Source organism: Rhinolophus sinicus, chromosome 16 (genome assembly GCF_057876585.1).
Source record: "Rhinolophus sinicus isolate RSI-liver-muscle chromosome 16, RSI-T2T, whole genome shotgun sequence".
NCBI classification, from domain to species: Eukaryota; Metazoa; Chordata; class Mammalia; order Chiroptera; family Rhinolophidae; genus Rhinolophus; species Rhinolophus sinicus.
Window position 1 is genome coordinate 140932029 of NC_142516.1, and position 17119 is coordinate 140949147.

At 38.9% G+C, this 17119-nt stretch overlaps 1 protein-coding gene across 3 annotated transcripts in view; it reads right to left on the bottom strand.

Annotated features, from left to right (window-relative positions):
* The window catches only part of MYO16 (myosin XVI), a 548145-nt gene that overhangs the window by 386911 nt on the left and 144115 nt on the right, over window positions 1–17119 (bottom strand). For all 3 annotated transcript variants that reach the window (XM_019731063.3, XM_074329516.2, XM_019731062.3), the window contains one exon: window positions 15942–16205. In XM_019731063.3, coding sequence (XP_019586622.3) covers window positions 15942–16167 — 226 coding nt within the window. In that variant the 5' untranslated portion in view covers window positions 16168–16205. The remainder of the gene's footprint in view (window positions 1–15941; window positions 16206–17119) is intronic.

Consider the following 17119-nt stretch of genomic DNA (forward strand, 5'->3'; position numbering starts at 1 on the left):
TTTGAGACAGGACAATTATTTTTGTTTGTCACTGTCCTATAGATTGTGCAGTGTTTAGCATCTCTGTCTTCTGAACAGAGAATTGCAATGGAACCAACGAGTAAGTGTGACAAATCTGCCCAGCTGAGAACCACTAGGATCTAACTAAAACTCCAGCATGCATCAGATTCACATGGAGGGGTTGCTGAAGCACAGATTCCTGGGCCCACTCCCAGAGTCTCTGATTTAGCAGGTCTGGGGTGAGGCCCAGGAATCTGCATTTCTAACCGGCTCCCAGATGAGGGAAATACTGCTCTCCTGGGACCACTATCTATGGTGCACAAAATAGAGAAACAGAAAGTACTCTTGGAATGATAAAATTATGGAGGCCAACACTTGTTACTATTTGTCTTGTTGATGATAGCCATTCTGACTGGGGTGAGGTGATATCTCATTGTGGTTTTTATTTGCATTTCTCTGATGATTAGTGATGTTAGTGATTAGTGAGCATTTTTTCATACACTGTTGGTGGGAATCCAGACTGGTGCAGCCGTTATGGAAGGCAGTATGGAGGTTCCTCAAAAAATTACGAATAGAATTACCATATGACCCAGCAATCCCTCTCCTGGGTATCTACCCCAAAAATCTGAAAAGATTTATCCATAAAGACACGTGTGCTCCAATGTTCATTGCAGCTTTATTTACGGTGGCCAAGACATGGAAACAACCAAAATGTCCGTCGATAGTATATATATAATGGAATACTATTTGGCGGTAAGAAATTATATAGGATCACTTGTGACAACATGGATGGATCTTGAGAGTATAATGCTAAGCGAAATAAGTCAGATAGAAAAAGCAGAGAACCATGTGATTTCACTGATACGTGGTATATAAACCAAAAACAACAAAAGAACAAGACAAACAAATGAGAAACAAAAACTCATAGACACAGACAATAGTTTAGTGGTTACCAGAGGGTAAGGGGGGTGGGGGGTGGGGGGTGGGAGATGAGGGTAAAGGGGATCAAATATATGGTGATGGAAGAACTGACTCTGGGTGGTGAACACACAATGGGATTTATAGACGATGTAATACAGAATTGTACACCTGAAATCTATGTAATTTTACTAACAATTGTCACCCCAATAAATTTTAAAAAAATTATGGAGGCCCATGAATAGCAATTAGGTAATAGGAAAAAAGAGTCTCTGAAGATAAATGCGTAACTACATTCCAACTATTCCATTCAAAACTTAAAGAGAGAGAAACATAAAGCAGCTGAATGGCTTTAGAAATCTCTTATGACACTCATGCAGGTGGGTCAGGGAAAGCCTCTCTAATCACGTGACATTTGAGCAGAAAAAGGTAAATGAGTGATTGCTGCAGAATCCAGAGCAAAATGTGCAAAAGGCTGTGAAGCAGGAGAAGGTGAAGCATTTCTGAGAAAAGGTAAGAAAATGAAGTGGCTCAGGAAGAGTGTGTGAGGGGAAAAATGGGAGATGAGATCACAAAATTGGCTGCAGTAGGGCAGGACGGGGGCAGATGTCACAGGGTCTTATTGTTCCTGACAAGGGCTTCAGATGTCATCCCAAGTGAGCCTAGAAGCCACTGGAAATTCGTAAGCAAAGAAGGGCACTCAAAATGATTGAAGTGTTAGAAGGCTGCTGGAAAATAGAATGTAGGGGATAAGGTTAGAAGTAGGGTGATCCTGTAGGAGACTACTGCAATAATACAGGCAAGAGATGGTGATGATTAGAGCAGAGCTTCACAGCAGTGGAGACAGGTGGTCAGGTTGTGAATGCAGTCAGAAGGAGAGCCGACAGAATGTGCTCCTGGATCAAACGAAGGAGTGGCAGAGAAAGACAGGAGGCAAGGAAGACTCCAAGATGTGTGGCATGAACAACTGTTAGAATGAAGTTACTCACTGAGTTGGAAAGATAGAAAAGGAGCCGGTCTTGTCGGAGAAAACCAAGTATAAGTATGAGAGTGAGCAGGTTTGTACGTGATGCCACGAGGATACGCTGTAGGGAAGTCTGACATTCAGGGAAGAGGTCCTGATGGGAAATAAAGATGGGGTTTGCACTATACACATGGTATGGGAAAGCTTTCAAGAGAGTTAGGGAAGATAGAAGAGAGCTCTACAGTCTCAGGATACTATGGTATCCTGACTTTCAAAGTTTTTCAAAGTTTGAAAAGCTGAGAAGTATCCTGCCAAGAAGCCAGAAGGGACCGGTGCGGTAGATATGGAACCAAGGAGAGAGAATGGGTCCAGAAGCTAGGTGAAGAGTCAATTGAGAAAGGAGACATGATCAAGAATGTAAACCAAAAGCAACAAAAGAACAAGACAAACAAATGAGAAACAGAAACTCATAGACACAGACAATGGTTTGGTGGTTGCCAGAGGGTAAGGGGGGTGGGGGGTGGGAGATGAGGGTAAGGGGGATCAAATATATGGTGATGGAAGGAGAACTGACTCTGGGTGATGAACACACAATGGGATTTATAAATGATGTAGTACAGAGTTGTGCACCTGAAATCTATGTAATTTTGCTGACAATTGTCACCCCAATAAATTTAATAAAAAAAAAAAAAAAAAAAAAAGAATGTTACATGCTGCTTCCAGTTGACTGTGATGAGGACAAAGAAAAATCCCAAGAATTTGGCAACAAACAGATCCTTCATAAAAGCAGGTAGTAGGTTTGGTAGAATCAGTGGGCGAAAGCCTGGTAAGAGTGTTTTCAGAGGCAAAGAAGGAGAGAAATAGGACACAGTGTATATACGCAACTTCTTCTAAGGTGTTTTTGTTTTGTTTTTTAATGAAATGAATGGGAGGTGGTTTGATTTAGTTTGGTTAGTTTTTACTTTGGGAAACATTACAGCATTTTTCTTCCATGGAAATGATCCATGTGCTGTGGATAGTAAAGGGGCCCACTGGAAGAATGATGATCTTGAGAAGCCCAGAGGGAGTGGGTCTAGTGGATGAATTTGAACTGTTGCCACTGTTTTGCTTTACAAAGCAGTATTTGTAAATTTCCAATTCCTAGAATTTTTCTGTGTATTGAAAAACCTCAGGAAAAAACTCTGATAATATATTCTGTTCAGTCCATTCTTACACACACTAAATGACTTCTCTGATCTTATAAATGGCAAATCCACATTTTCCCTGTAAAGCATTTTACTTTGGCGTGTATTACACTCATACTGTCAAAGACAAATATGAGCTACAGATTGTTTTGCTGCTGCCTTGGTGCATTAAGCAGCAGTCTGGGTCTCTGACAGATTGTGCCTTTTTCCTATGAAAATTATGAGTTATTTTTTTTCTTTTTTTCATAGACTGTTCTGAGCACAATACATCAGAAAACTCTTGGCTTATACCAGCAGCAGCAACACTGTCTAAAATTTGATGGATCAGAACCCTTAGCTGCAGCATTAATTCACTGAACTAAGATGTTCTTTTTTTTTTTTTCAGTTTCAGTTTAATCCAAACGTGAGAGTGTGCAGAGTAGAAATTACAGATTTCCTGTTTTGCCATTAATTCTTATTAGACATTGACCTTAGTCAGAACAGAGCAAGTCTAAGAAGTAACATCAGAGGGAGCAGAAAATTGACATAGGGGAGTGCGACTATACAATCATGAGACAATATTTAATTGGACGTATCAAAACCCACTACCTGCCTTCCTCTTCCCTGAAAAAAAAAAAAAAAAAAAAAGAAAAAAGAAAGAAAGAAAAGAAAACCACTGGGGTTAACAAAAGAAAAAAAAATGGACTTTTTAATCCAATATTTCCCTTACATGCATTTTCTTACATTCATGTAAGAAATGTGATGAAATAAAGTAATGACACCTAAAAGATTAGTTTCTACATATATGCTCTTGCTGCCATGTTGCTATTTTTTTGAATATCAGAAAATGCCTTAAATCCTTGTCCAGGGAAGGAAGTGTCAGGGGTGGGGGGCAGTGTCCGCATCAGGAAGTTCACAACTGTATAAAGTGCTCACCTACAATGGAACACACTTCAGTAAGACCAATATCCCCTCTCTCTTATATTCCAACTCCTAAGCTCTCTGCGTAGCGCTCAAGATCTCTGCAGATCTATGCCAACCTACCCAATCCCAATCATATCCAAGTTCTGGAAGATCTTCCAGAACTTCCGTTTCATGACTCAGAAAAGACAAGAGGTGTCATTTCCTTTGTCCCCTTCACCTCCCACTCCACTTCAACCACACTGTCTTGGCACCATCTATCTTCTCCTAAGATATAAAATACTGACTGCCTTTGTTTGCTGTTGTCATTTCTTCTTCTGCCAGGTGGCAGAAACCGAGCTCTATTTCTCAGGGTGTCCCCAATACTTAGCCCAATGCTGGGCATGCAAGAAAGATGAGCCCTTAATTTTGAATGAATGAATGAATGAATGAATGAAATGTGATAGTTGATATGCTCATGTCATCACTCACTAAGTGCTATTCTAATCTATTTGTAAAATCTGAGAGAAGTGGAGTTACATATGCTGCAGATGAGGAGGCTGACGTAAATGAATACTGGTTTCAACAATAAGGAAAATAACCTGACTTTTCATGTACAATGTCTTGCAACATCATCAGAAAAAATAATTTGCTCTTCAGCTAATCATTAATACCAAACACTTTTCATGACCCTCCAAGTAGTTTAAGAGTACAATGTGACTGAGTGCTCACAATTGCCCACTACTTAGTTTGACAACTCTATTTAGCCTTCTCTCTTCCCCACAGGCCCCTGGACTCTGGTTTTCCTCATATTTAAGTAAGTACTAAGGTACTGAACATCTTCCCTTAACGGCTCATTTTGAAAATAATCTAGTCACAGAGAGAAAGATGTCCTGTTGACCCACCCAAGCACTCTGTCTGCTTGTCCCACCTCCTGGCCCTCCTCCCATGAAGTTCCTGCTATCCCTGCTTACCCCTCCCTATAAAAGAAAAATGTTTCTCTTCTTGTTTGAGTTTGAGATGCTTGCAGGTCCTTAGGTCCAAGTGTTCCCCTATTGCAATAGTCTTTTCAAAGAAAGTTTCCTTATTTAAATCCAGATTTACTTTTGTCAACAGGCTCTGGAACTAAATTGCCGGGTTTTTAATTCCTGTCTACTACAAATAGCTGTGTAAACTGTGGACAACTTGCTTAATGACTCTAAGCCTATTTTTAGACCTCTTCTGAGATCGTAGGGCTATAATGAAGATTAAAGAAGTTAATGCATATAAACCACTTACACTCAGTAAATCTCTTATTACAACCTTGTGAATTTTAAGTTAATTTTAAGTGTTGACATGACTAGGCGATAGTACCCAATGGTCTGGTCAAACACCAGTGTATATGTTGCTGTGAAGGTTTTTTATTTGTTTGTTTGTTTGTTTGTTTGTTTAGATGAATTAACTTTTCAACCAGTTGACTTTTAGTAAAGCAGATTACCAAACGCACTGTAAATGGGTCTCAGCCACAGTTGAAGACCTTCAGAGCAAAGACTGAAGTTTCCAGAAGAAGAAATTCTGCCCCAAGACTGCAACACAGAAGTCCTGCTTGAGTTTCCTTCCTGTAGATTTTGGACTCAAGATTGTAAGATCAACTCTTACCTGAATCTCCAAGCTGCCCCCCAGATTTCAGACTTGCCAGCCACCATAATCATGTGAGCCAATTTCTGATTCATTCATTCTCCCTCTTTCTCTCTGTCTCTCATTATAGACACACACACACACACACACACACACACACACACACACACACGCACACGCACACGTAGGAGGAATACAGATAGAAACACTAGGAAGGTCACTAGGGCAGGAAAAGAAAACATACTTTCTTACTGTGTCTTTGCTCCAGCTTTTCTTTTTGCCCAAAATACCTTCTTTCTTTTCTGTATATTTCTAGCACTTAGCATAGTGCCTAGAAGATGACAGAGATTAATAAATGTTTGCTAAACAAATAAAAGAATGACGAACAAGTAATGATACTTTTCCTGCATAGCACACACTCTAGTGGAAGATACCAATGTGTAAACAAATGATTATTTTACCCTCAAGGAATTAGCAATGGCAACACAGTGGAAGAAGGGATTAATTTAGCCTGAAAATGTCAGAGAAGGTTCTCTCAGGGAGAAGAAAGGTTCATTTGGAAGAAAAAGGCAGAGAATATTCTAGGCATAGGGGAAAGCATGAGCAAAGACCCAGGGGACACAGCACTAAGTGTGTTTCCCATCTTTGGAATTCTAGACCACTGATGACCAGAATACAGATGCATTTCTATCAGTTCACTCGCTCTCCCATAACCCACCAGGGAGCAGTGGAACGTAGCCGGCCTAAGGTGGTGAGGGAAGTGTAACCCCAGAGTTAGTGAGGAAAATGATCATCCCCTCACCCCAACTCCTAGTCACCACAGACGGAAAGTGGCTTGGGCATCAGTAAAGATGAAATTGATTTTCCTAAAACCATTTTTAAAAAGGTTCTGGAAAAGAAGTCCTACACTCAAGATTTTGGACTAGATACTTTCCCAGTGTCTTCTAACACACTGATTCAATCCTCGTCACTCATTAAAACCACTGTTCAAAGAATACATGTCTTATCTCAGGAAGCCTGAATATGACATCCCCAGGGCCACAGATGGGGTCAAGGGAGGACATGACTGAGAGGGGCTGTAGGGAAGGGAGCTGTGGTCTGGGGTGTGGGGTGGGGGAGTGGAGGGAAGAAGGGGCCAGGACAAGGTGAGAGGGGGACAAGGAAGCAGCAGGGCCTTGTGCACGTCATACTCCGTTGACCTACAAAACGCTAAAAGCAGACAGGAATTTGCTTGAAGACAGAAGTGAGGCTGATGGAGATGGAGTCCTGGCCCAGGGCCCCTCTGCACCACCACACGCCACCACTTTGGGCTGGAGTGCCGTTTGCATCCTGGATTGTGACAATGGAGCAATCAGAGGTGCCAATGTCCTCGGAAACAATTAGATACCAGACGGCAATCCGAGTGTCAAAAGTTCTACCAACAAGAATGAGGAAATCAGATGGGGGGAAGTGACACTTGGTATCTGTGATTGTTTTCCATTGCTCACAGCCTGACCCCTGCTAGGGCCAACCTCGTCCCCATGCTGCTGTCCGAATAATGTCCTTTCTATGACAGTTACAGTCAGGATAGAGCAACTGGCTGTAGCATTTCAGAGTCACAGAATGTTAGATGTAGAAGTAGAGTTAAAGTTCTCCTACACATTTACACACAGGAACACAATGCTAGCTCAGACTCACCCTAAGAGTTAGTGTGCCATGAAAATTGAGACAACAGAATGCAGCAGTTAACACCTTGAACTCTAAACTCAGACACACATGGGTTTGAATCCTTACAGCCCTCTGTTCTTATTTAATTTCTTTACACACTAGTATCCTAATCTGTAAAATTGAAGCAGTGTTTGTATGTATGTACTTGTATTAACTGTAACAAAGTCCCACAAACTGGAAGGCTTAAAACAACAGAATCTATTCTTTCATAGTTTTGGAGGCCAGAAGCCTGAATCCAAGGTGTCAGCAGGGCTATACTCCCTCTGGAGACTCTGGGAGAAGCCATTCCATGCCACCCTCCTAGCTTCATGCGGCTGCCAGCAACCTCTGGAGTTCCTTGGCGGGCAGCTGCGTCACTCCAATCTCTGGCCTCATAGTCACATGGCCTTCTTCCTTCTGTGTGTTCTTGTGTCCAAATTCCCTCCTTTTTATAAGGGCACCCACCAGTCATTGGATTAAGACCCACTCTAATCTAACATGACATCATCTTCGCTTCATCTACAAAGATTTCATTTCCAAAATAATAGGTTTTGGTGGAAGGAAATTTGGGGTAACACTATTTAACCTAGTATAGTACCTTATAGAATTATTTTGGAGATTAAATAAAACAATGCATATAAAGTGTTTAGAGAGATGACAGGCACACATTATGTTACATATATATGTGCATATATATATGTATATATATATGACTATACATATATATGTAACACATATATGTGTATGTATATACAGTAATCCTTCCCTATGTATAGCGGATACGTTCCAGTGGATGCTTGAAATCATGGATAGTACTAAATCCTATACATACCATGATTTTTCCTATACACATATACCTATGATAAAGTTTAATTTATAAATTAGGCACATGTAGGGTAGATGTTGAGGAAAATTTGCCTTCATTGGTTGATGTGAGCTTTTGTCTATTAGCTTTTATCTGTTCCTGTATGTGAGGTGATTTCTGTGCTGTCATCAGGGGTTGAGTAAATTCCCCCTTTGGCCTCATTCTCCCGAGCAGGGGAGATATGAGATGAGATTTTCTGTTTGGTCTCATCCTCTCGAGTAGGGGAAATAAGACCTGATGTTTGTCATTCTTTCTATGTTGTGAGGTGATGGTGAGCTTAGGGTTAAATAAATTCTTGATCAGGGGTTGAGAGAATTCCCTCTTTGTTCTGTATGTTTCACCCATATCAGCAGATGAGGTAAAGAAGTAGCTAAGTTATATCACGTTGCCAGGCTTTGGAAGACCTTGGGCTAATGGTCCCAAGCAAGAACAGTAGGTATTGCTTATCCGGATGAATTGGCCCTTTGGCCAGATGGGCAACATTCATATCAGTAACTGCCGGACCCTCCTGGAACTGGCCATTCCTTGAGAGGGGAGGCAGGAACATACAACTTGGCTCTGGGGTGCATCTAAAGAGATATATAAGATAGACCTCAGGTGGACTGATATTGATTGATTGCTGTTTCAAAAAATTGCTATTCAGAAGATTTGCTGTCTCAGGACTGATTTTCAAGATTGGATTGTTTCAGAGGAAGAAATTGGAACTTGCCTCAGTGGACAGTAGAGACTTCTTTTGTTGGTGAATTGTCATCATTCTAGTATTTTTGGGAACTTGTACATAACTTGCGGTTGCAGTATCAGAAGACATCTTAACTTCTAACAACAACAACAACATTCTTCAGATTGTTAACACCTTGAAAACTTATATACGGCCTGCAGCTTATAGCATCAGAAGATGCCTTAACTTCTAACAACAACAAAGACAACAACAGCAGCATTCTTGGGACTAGCAAGCAGCAGTGTGGGAGACGCCTGAGTTTCTCTCAGCTACAGACTTGGCAAGGTTTTGATTTATGACTCTTCCAGTACTGTTCTCCCCCAGTTTGGTGAGCTTTTGACATCTACTGCAATAATTACTATCCTATAGAGCTTATTACTGCTTTTGGATACTCCTTATTTATGTTATTTGTGCATTTAGCCAAGTCATTTTCGATCAATAGTAAACATGTTGGGATCTCTTAAACTTATAAGTATGTGTACTCCTTTGACATGACATTCGTATCAAGTATACAGTTTAGTCCTAACCACCTTTATTTTCTGTCATTAGCATATTCTATTAATTGCCTTTGTCTTTTGCTATTGCATATTGCTAAATAAATTGATTAGATACTGCTAAATAAATAATCAATTAGCCGCACTCTAGCGTATGTGCCTCCCCTCTTTTCTTTTCCCTGCTCGTCATTACAGCACAGTAAGAGATTGACAACAATAACTAATAAAGTAGAACAATTATAACAATATGCTGTAATAAGTTATACAATTGGGGTCACTCATTTCAGGGGATCTCTTGTTGAAGTCTTTGTATAGGCAGAAAACTTTCTGGCACAACATTTTGTTGTGAACAGGAATACATTTTCTGTTCATAACTTCCAGCCACAAATCTAATATTCTTTCCATCTTAACTAAGCATTTATCATGTGTTGTAGTTGTAACTTTTGCAGTTTGAGGTGCAACAGCAAAACTAGCACAATTTTCTTTTTCCTTCTTCACAAAATCACAGATCGAAGATTCATTCTTACTACTACAGATCTTAGCAACCTCAGCATATTTTCTTTTTTTCTTTCTTTCTGTATTAAGTCCAGTACCTTCATGTTTTCAGCTAACGGAAGCATTTTGAAGCTTCCTTTCGGCACATCCAAATTGCCAGCATCATTACTCTTACAGTTTGGGGCCATTATTAAGTAAAAGAAGGGCTACTTGAACAGAAGCACTGCAATGCTCCACAATCGATTGGATAACAGAGAGGGCTAAGTGACCAACAGGCAGGGAGTCTCTACAGTGTGGAGAAGATGGGCGAAGGGACGAATCATATCCCAGGTGGGACGGTGCAAGATTTCATCACACTCCTCAGCATGGCATGCAATTTAAAACTTATAAATCATTTGTTTTTGAAATTTTCCATTTAATATTTTCAGAGCATGGCTGACCAGTCACTGAAACCACAGTAACACCACAGTAAGTAAAGCCCACAGTAAGGAAAGTAAAATTGCAGAAAAGGGGAGAACACTGTATACACCTATATCACACACATTGCCTTAGCAGAAAAGAACAAATTTTTTAAATGCTCTGAAATTTTTATATGAATAATGTGAATTTTTCCCTTTCAATTGTTTCCAAAGGTACTATCCAATTTCTATACCTCATTATCTCATGTTCATATTAATGCCCTGAGCTTGTGTCTAGCCTCAGTCTTTTTCCCCTCTATAATTTCATTATAATGTATGATATGAGTGCCCCAAACATTCCAAAAGCTGTTTTTATTCATATAGAGTAAAACCTACTGTGATTATCTTTGAGTCACATGCCAGACACCGTTTTGAGTTAGCCACTCTTTATTGCTTCAATACCACCTCTTAATTCCCTTTCAAATCATAACAGTAGCTAACATTTATTATGCACGTAGTAATACATGACAGATACCATTTGAAGCTCCTTGCATGTATTATCTAACTAATCCTCACAGCCACTTAGGAGAGAGGTTTGCCTCTCTGCTTCTTAACCTTGTTTGAAGGATAAGAAGGTGAGACGCAGAAAGTGCCCTGGCCAGGGACACACAGCTCATGAGTATTAATGTAGGGATGGAACTCATCACTCGAACTGAGAATTATTACAGAACCATTGATGCTAGCTCCCAGCAATGCTTCTATTGCGATGCTCTCACATCAGAAACCTGATTTGATCTGCCTCTGTTCCTGCACTCAAGCTGTTTTTCACAACCAAAAAGTACCTTTCTCTTCTCCAAACTCTAAAGTTTTTCCACAGAGCAGTTTCAGATTCATCTCATCCCCACCTCACCCCAACGAATGCCCACTGCATTTCCTTTTAAATGGATCAATTTCTAGTTTGTTTGTTTTCTCAAGGACAGTGTCTTTCCATTGAGATTATAAATGCTTTTGAAGCACAATTTTTTTCTGCATTTATTCAATTATTCTTATAGTACCTGGCAAAATTGTGACTACACAGCGGGCCGTTAACGTAATTAATACTTCTCAGGAATATAAATTTGGTATTGGTGAACTATTAAGCCACTCATTAAATTCAAACAGAAACCCTCAGAATTTAAATGCACTAAATTTCCAACTCTTTATGATTCGAAGACTGGTTTTGAAATGGGAACCTTTAATTACCTAGCAGCTGTTACCTATTAATTGAAAGCATCATGGTCCAGTGAACACAGTTCTGTGAAATTCAAAACTGCCTGGGGTTCCTGGACGAGCATGTACACAAGCTATGTACATCTAGCCTTTCAGATCCCTAATGCAGACGTTGCCTGTAGCTGAAAAGCTTCCCTTTTCTCTAAAAAATCTAGAAATGGCCCTTTTGTTCCTGTGTCTGCCCCATTAAACATCTTATCTGGGCTCTCTATCTTACCATAGCCTCTCCCTCACTGCCAAGTTAAACAACAGGACTAACTTACTGCTTAGCTTTGAGGATTTCTGTTGCCATGTTATTGAGACTTTAACAAGATAGGGTGGTTCTGATAAACCTGTTACTTCTCGCACTCTGCTCAGGCTTGGTACTGCTCTAGAACGTGGAAGATGCAGACAACAGTACACTGCTGTCATTTCACTGGCTACGGTCCTTTCCCCTATTTCTTCCTTAAATACAAGATAATGCTTTATATGTGCTTTACAACCCAAGTATCTAATACACAAGACATTTATATTTGTTGAATTCAACTCTTTCAGAGAGGGTCTAGTCATGCCATGTCAAGTATAACACTCCTAGTTTTGTGTTCTAGAAATATTTATCCTTGTAGAGAACTAAACAGACATCACACATGTTCATTTATTATGAACATTTATTATATTAATAATAAATGCATGCAGGGACCCAGTGTTGGGTACCTACTTGGTCGATATGGCTACTGTTCTAAGGGTGGCAGAGCCTTGGTTTCAATCTCTGTGAGGGTCGGTCTAAATCCACTTATTTATTGTCACATTTGCTAAGTGCCAATCTGTGCATCTGGTTATGGGGAAGTTAGGGAAAGAGAATGTGCCTTCAGGAAAAATCTATACCTACCATTAGGGAAATGGTGCCAGAGCAGATGGGTCATCTTCATAAAGACAGCAATAATTAAAGGATAGCAGTGAAACATTATAATTGCCTCCATTTTCATTTACATTGTGGATACTAAAATATAAGTAAATAATTTATTAACAATTTATGTATTTATGCAGTAACCAACTACTTAAAAATTTTAACTTCTGTGCCAAGTTAATCAATGCAAGGAAAGACCTGGGCTAAGTATTCACAAGCTCTAAGTTAACAGGCAGACTCATTTCATGCTTCACATATAAAACACTTAGGAAATATATGAAATTTATTCTTTGACTAAGGCTACACATTTATGGGTGGGGGGGGGGGGCTGGCATGGGAGAGAAAACTTGGTCCTAATAACTTATTTATGAAATTCTAAGTGAGGAGATGTTCAGCCGAACAATAGATCATTCAATATACACTGAGTATCCACTGCATTCTAGGTGTATTCTTAGAGGGCTCTGGTGAATATACGAACAGTTGACCCTCCTGTAAAATATTTCAGGGAGGTACAACCATTAACACTTAACAAATGTGCACTTAAATCAACATGACATCAAGATTTCTGGGCCATAAGACCAGGAGAGTGATAGTGACATTAACTGAAATAGAGAAGAGAAGAGAAAAATTTGGTTTGGGAGGAGATGAAGATAGATACTCAGTTTCAAACATGATAAGTTAGAAATGTAAGACCATTACAAAGGTGGAGTCTCGAGCTCAGAAGAAAAGTCTGGATATAATTTGGGAATCACTTGAGTGAATGGAGGTGGATGCAGAGGGAAAAGGCGAGGCATTCCAGAGAGGATGGGGAAAAAGAGAAGAGAGTTAGGGTATGAGCACTGACTTTAGACCTCAGCCGTCCAAGGAAACCAGGCCCAGGGGCCTGAGAGGTAGGAGAAGGAAACAGAGTCTCATATTGTTGTAATTTATATTTTCTTTTTTCCCCCTAAGATATTACTTCAAATTTTAGATTAAAATGGAGATATAAATGAAGTTTGATATCACTTGTCTATAACTATACTTTCAAATTCTTTGCATGGCTGAAACAGTAAATATTTGGCATAGAAATTAACATAAAATTATCTTAAATTCTAAAAAAAAATAACAGCGGGGCTGATCAGGGAAAGAGGAGGGAAAACAACAGAGCATAAAGAAAATTGGTCCCCACCTTTGGCTATTCTCTTGACCGTGGGAAGAGAGCCCAACTAGACAAGAGGAAGAAAGAAATCCAAATGGCAGTGGAGGCAAATAATTTGAGGAGTTGATTGCCACCAGCATTTAGCTTGAGAAGTGGCATGTCAAAAAAAAACACATTTTAATTTAAAAAATTGAGGAGGCGGGAGAAAACTTTTGGAGGTGATGGGTAAGTTGTGGCCTCGATTCTAGTGATCATTTCACAGGTATATGCTTATCTCTAAAGTCATCAAGTTGCATACATTAAATATGTACAGCTGTTTGTATGTCAGTCATATATCAATCAAGTGGTTTTAAAAAAATCAGTTTGAGAGACAATACGGTGTTATGGACAAAAACATGGTTTCCAAACTCAGGTGGACCAGAGAGCGTGCCTATAATTACTTCTTCTAAGGCTCAATATTTTCACCCTTATAATGGGGAGAAAATCCTATCTATTGCATATGATTATCAGGAGAGTTAAGTGACTAAAGTCAAGTAAGGTACAGACAGTGCTGAATATGCCTGAAAAGTACTAGATAATAAAAGCATAATGAAGTCACTCCATCGCCATTTATATTAATTTAATAAAATCATACTGTGAGTTAATTAGTAAAAGCTGATATTTGGGAGTAGCAATTCTAACAGAGGAAATTGCATTCCCATTTATGTTTTTTTTATTATGTTTTTTTATTTTAAATCAATGTAGGGATATTCTCCGCCTACATTCTAATTTAGATTTGCTCCGACAACTACTGCCTAGTGAACTTGGACAAATCCCTTCAATCTTTCACTCAGCACCTCTGGGAGGTGTTCTTATAGCAATTATTGTATATAGAATATGCTGTTACTTTTCTTAGATACAGAATCACGATCCCTATTTGAAAGCTTTGGGATCACGTATGTTACTAAATTTATTATTTTTCAGATTGAAAAGGTTAAAAAATACAAATAGTTCAGAAAGAGTTTGCCACTAAAAGAATTACAAAAAAGAAAAAAAACCCCAACAACTTGGTTTTCAGAGATTTTGACTTTGAAATGTGGTTAATGGATATTGTGGGTCTATACTCTTTATATGCCTATTTTAGATTAATTCAACAATGGGTTTCAGAGCTAATCAAGATAAATAAATTTATATTTGCTTCCTTGAAGCCTTCCATATTTATATCTATAGCTGGAAAGTTCTCTCACATTAGAACTTTGGAATGTAGAATCTAAAAACAAAAACAGAAAAATTCATACATAAGAATACACAAAAGATGAAATGTATGATAGTTTTGTAAAAACAACTGAAATTTGGACTGAGTAGTCTTAATACAATTTTATACTACAAGCCAACCAATTTAAAGAGATAAATCAAATGACTCTTATATCCTTAGAGTTTTGAAGGAACTGACTTTACCACTGTATCTATTTATGCATGAGATAACAATGAATTTTGCAACACACTCTCATCTTCAAAGGAAACAATTTCATTTAAAAAAAAGTTTCATTAACAATTCCAATGAACAATGTGCAAGGAAATCACTTGTTTTTCAGATAGGTAATTCTTAAAAACAGAATTTTGTTTTTTGTGTTTCCTCTTTACTAGGAGACTTGGAACTTTTAACTATGTTCATTGTAAAGAGCTTTTTTCCTTGAATATTTCAGCTAGTTAAAAGAAAGCCCCTAATATTTCAAAGAAATAGTATCCCCTACTTTCCCACCAAACAACAACTATACAGATCATTAATTATGAATATAAAATGGACTCTAATAATTCCAATAGCTATGTCAGTCACAGAGTGACAGTTATGCCAGAGCATCATGAGAAAGGGGAAGCCCTAACCAGATAACTCAAGACGCAGGGTGGAGTGTGACCATCTGGACGGCTTTATTGAACTGCAGATGGATGCACCATACCCAGACACAAATTCAGAGCTCTCTGATGGCTCATCATTCAGGCCTCAACTGACAAGCTGACAGCCACATCTGCACTTGTCCCAAACAGAGCGCTTGAAGCCTCGCCCGCTGACTGTCTCACAAGCCTGACCTGATACCCAAAGCTACGCACCCCAGCACCGTAGGGACTCTCACTGAACACTGACTCTCTCTCTCTCTCTCTCATCCTTCTTTCCTAAGCCTCTGTTTGCCTTGCTTAACCCTAATGCTTGCAAACCTGTGTGACCCTCTTGTGTGAAACCGCTCTACCTTGACTATTGGCCGGAGCCTTGGCTGATGCCCATGGGAAACCCAGTAGGACTAAATCCATGTCTTTACTCTAATAGTCTGACATTGTGAAAAGACACAAATGTGTGTGAGACTGCTACTTTGATAGTCACGTCTTGCTCCTGACAACCAACAAACAAAAACATGAGAAACCACGTCAGAAAATGTTTTTCTTTATGTCATATACCTTCTTTGTCATCGTGATGTATAATTGCATCCTGTATCATGTCAGCAAGGTGAAAACGAACTTTCTGATTCTTCCCATGCTTCAGTTTTTTCAGGAATCCTTCCTGCTTCTGAAAAGCCTTCTCTCTTTCATAGTAGGCTTTAATTTGTTCACAGCGCATGCGTTTCACCAGCCGCTGCCTTTGGCCAAGGGGAAGGGTCTCCAGCAAGCACTGGTCAATTTCCATTTCATGGGATCGAAAAACATTACATAGCTGAAAGCAACCTGAAAGAAACACAATGGGAAAGTCACAAGACCCATTATTACAATGAATATAAGCATAGCAGCACTACAGGACATGCTTGATTTTCTATTACCCATCACACAAGTCAGAAACTCATTACTTTCTCTTTGTGCTTGACATACAAATACAAAGTCCTATTTACAGATGAAAAGCAAAGAGAGTTGGTATTTTACTCAAGAATGCATGGTAATAAAAATAAATAATAGAATTAAATAGAGATGTGTGGTTTTGCTTAACATCTAACAATCCATGTTTTCCTATTCTTTAAATCTATACCAAAGTCCTAAAAATATTACTACTGCCTTTACATCCTTCATCTAATTAAACAATACTGACTAAATTTTGCATGGTAAATGTTGGCAGAAAGCCATTCCAAGTCTTTCAGCACACCCTAATAAAATTGGTTTTGCATATCCTGATGACTCTGCTTATCTAATATAAAAGAATATATGTAAGCTATCAATTGTTTATATAAAACAAAGGTATACTATCAATTATTTTATATGGCACAGTGATCATTTTCCACAAATGTACTGCTAAACACTTTTCCTAGTGATTGGTAACATTCATTTCTAAGCGACCTAACAATGGTTAAGTATAAAGATTGAGCGACGGAATGGATCTTTTTCTCTTGGCAATTCAACATCATAGATAGAATTGTTGCTGCTGTGGTCTTCATCTTATTGATATAATGATTAACAAACTGAGTTCTCAGTCCTAAAACTGAAAATACTCACTTTCTTTCAAGATGCTACTTCCTATAAACATCACCAAAAACACTTGTAATGGAATTATACTAACTCACATATTTACCACTTGGTTAAAATTTTACTATTGGCAGAAAATTAATGTTACAGCACTTAAAAATTCCAGAATCTGACAAATAAGATATTCA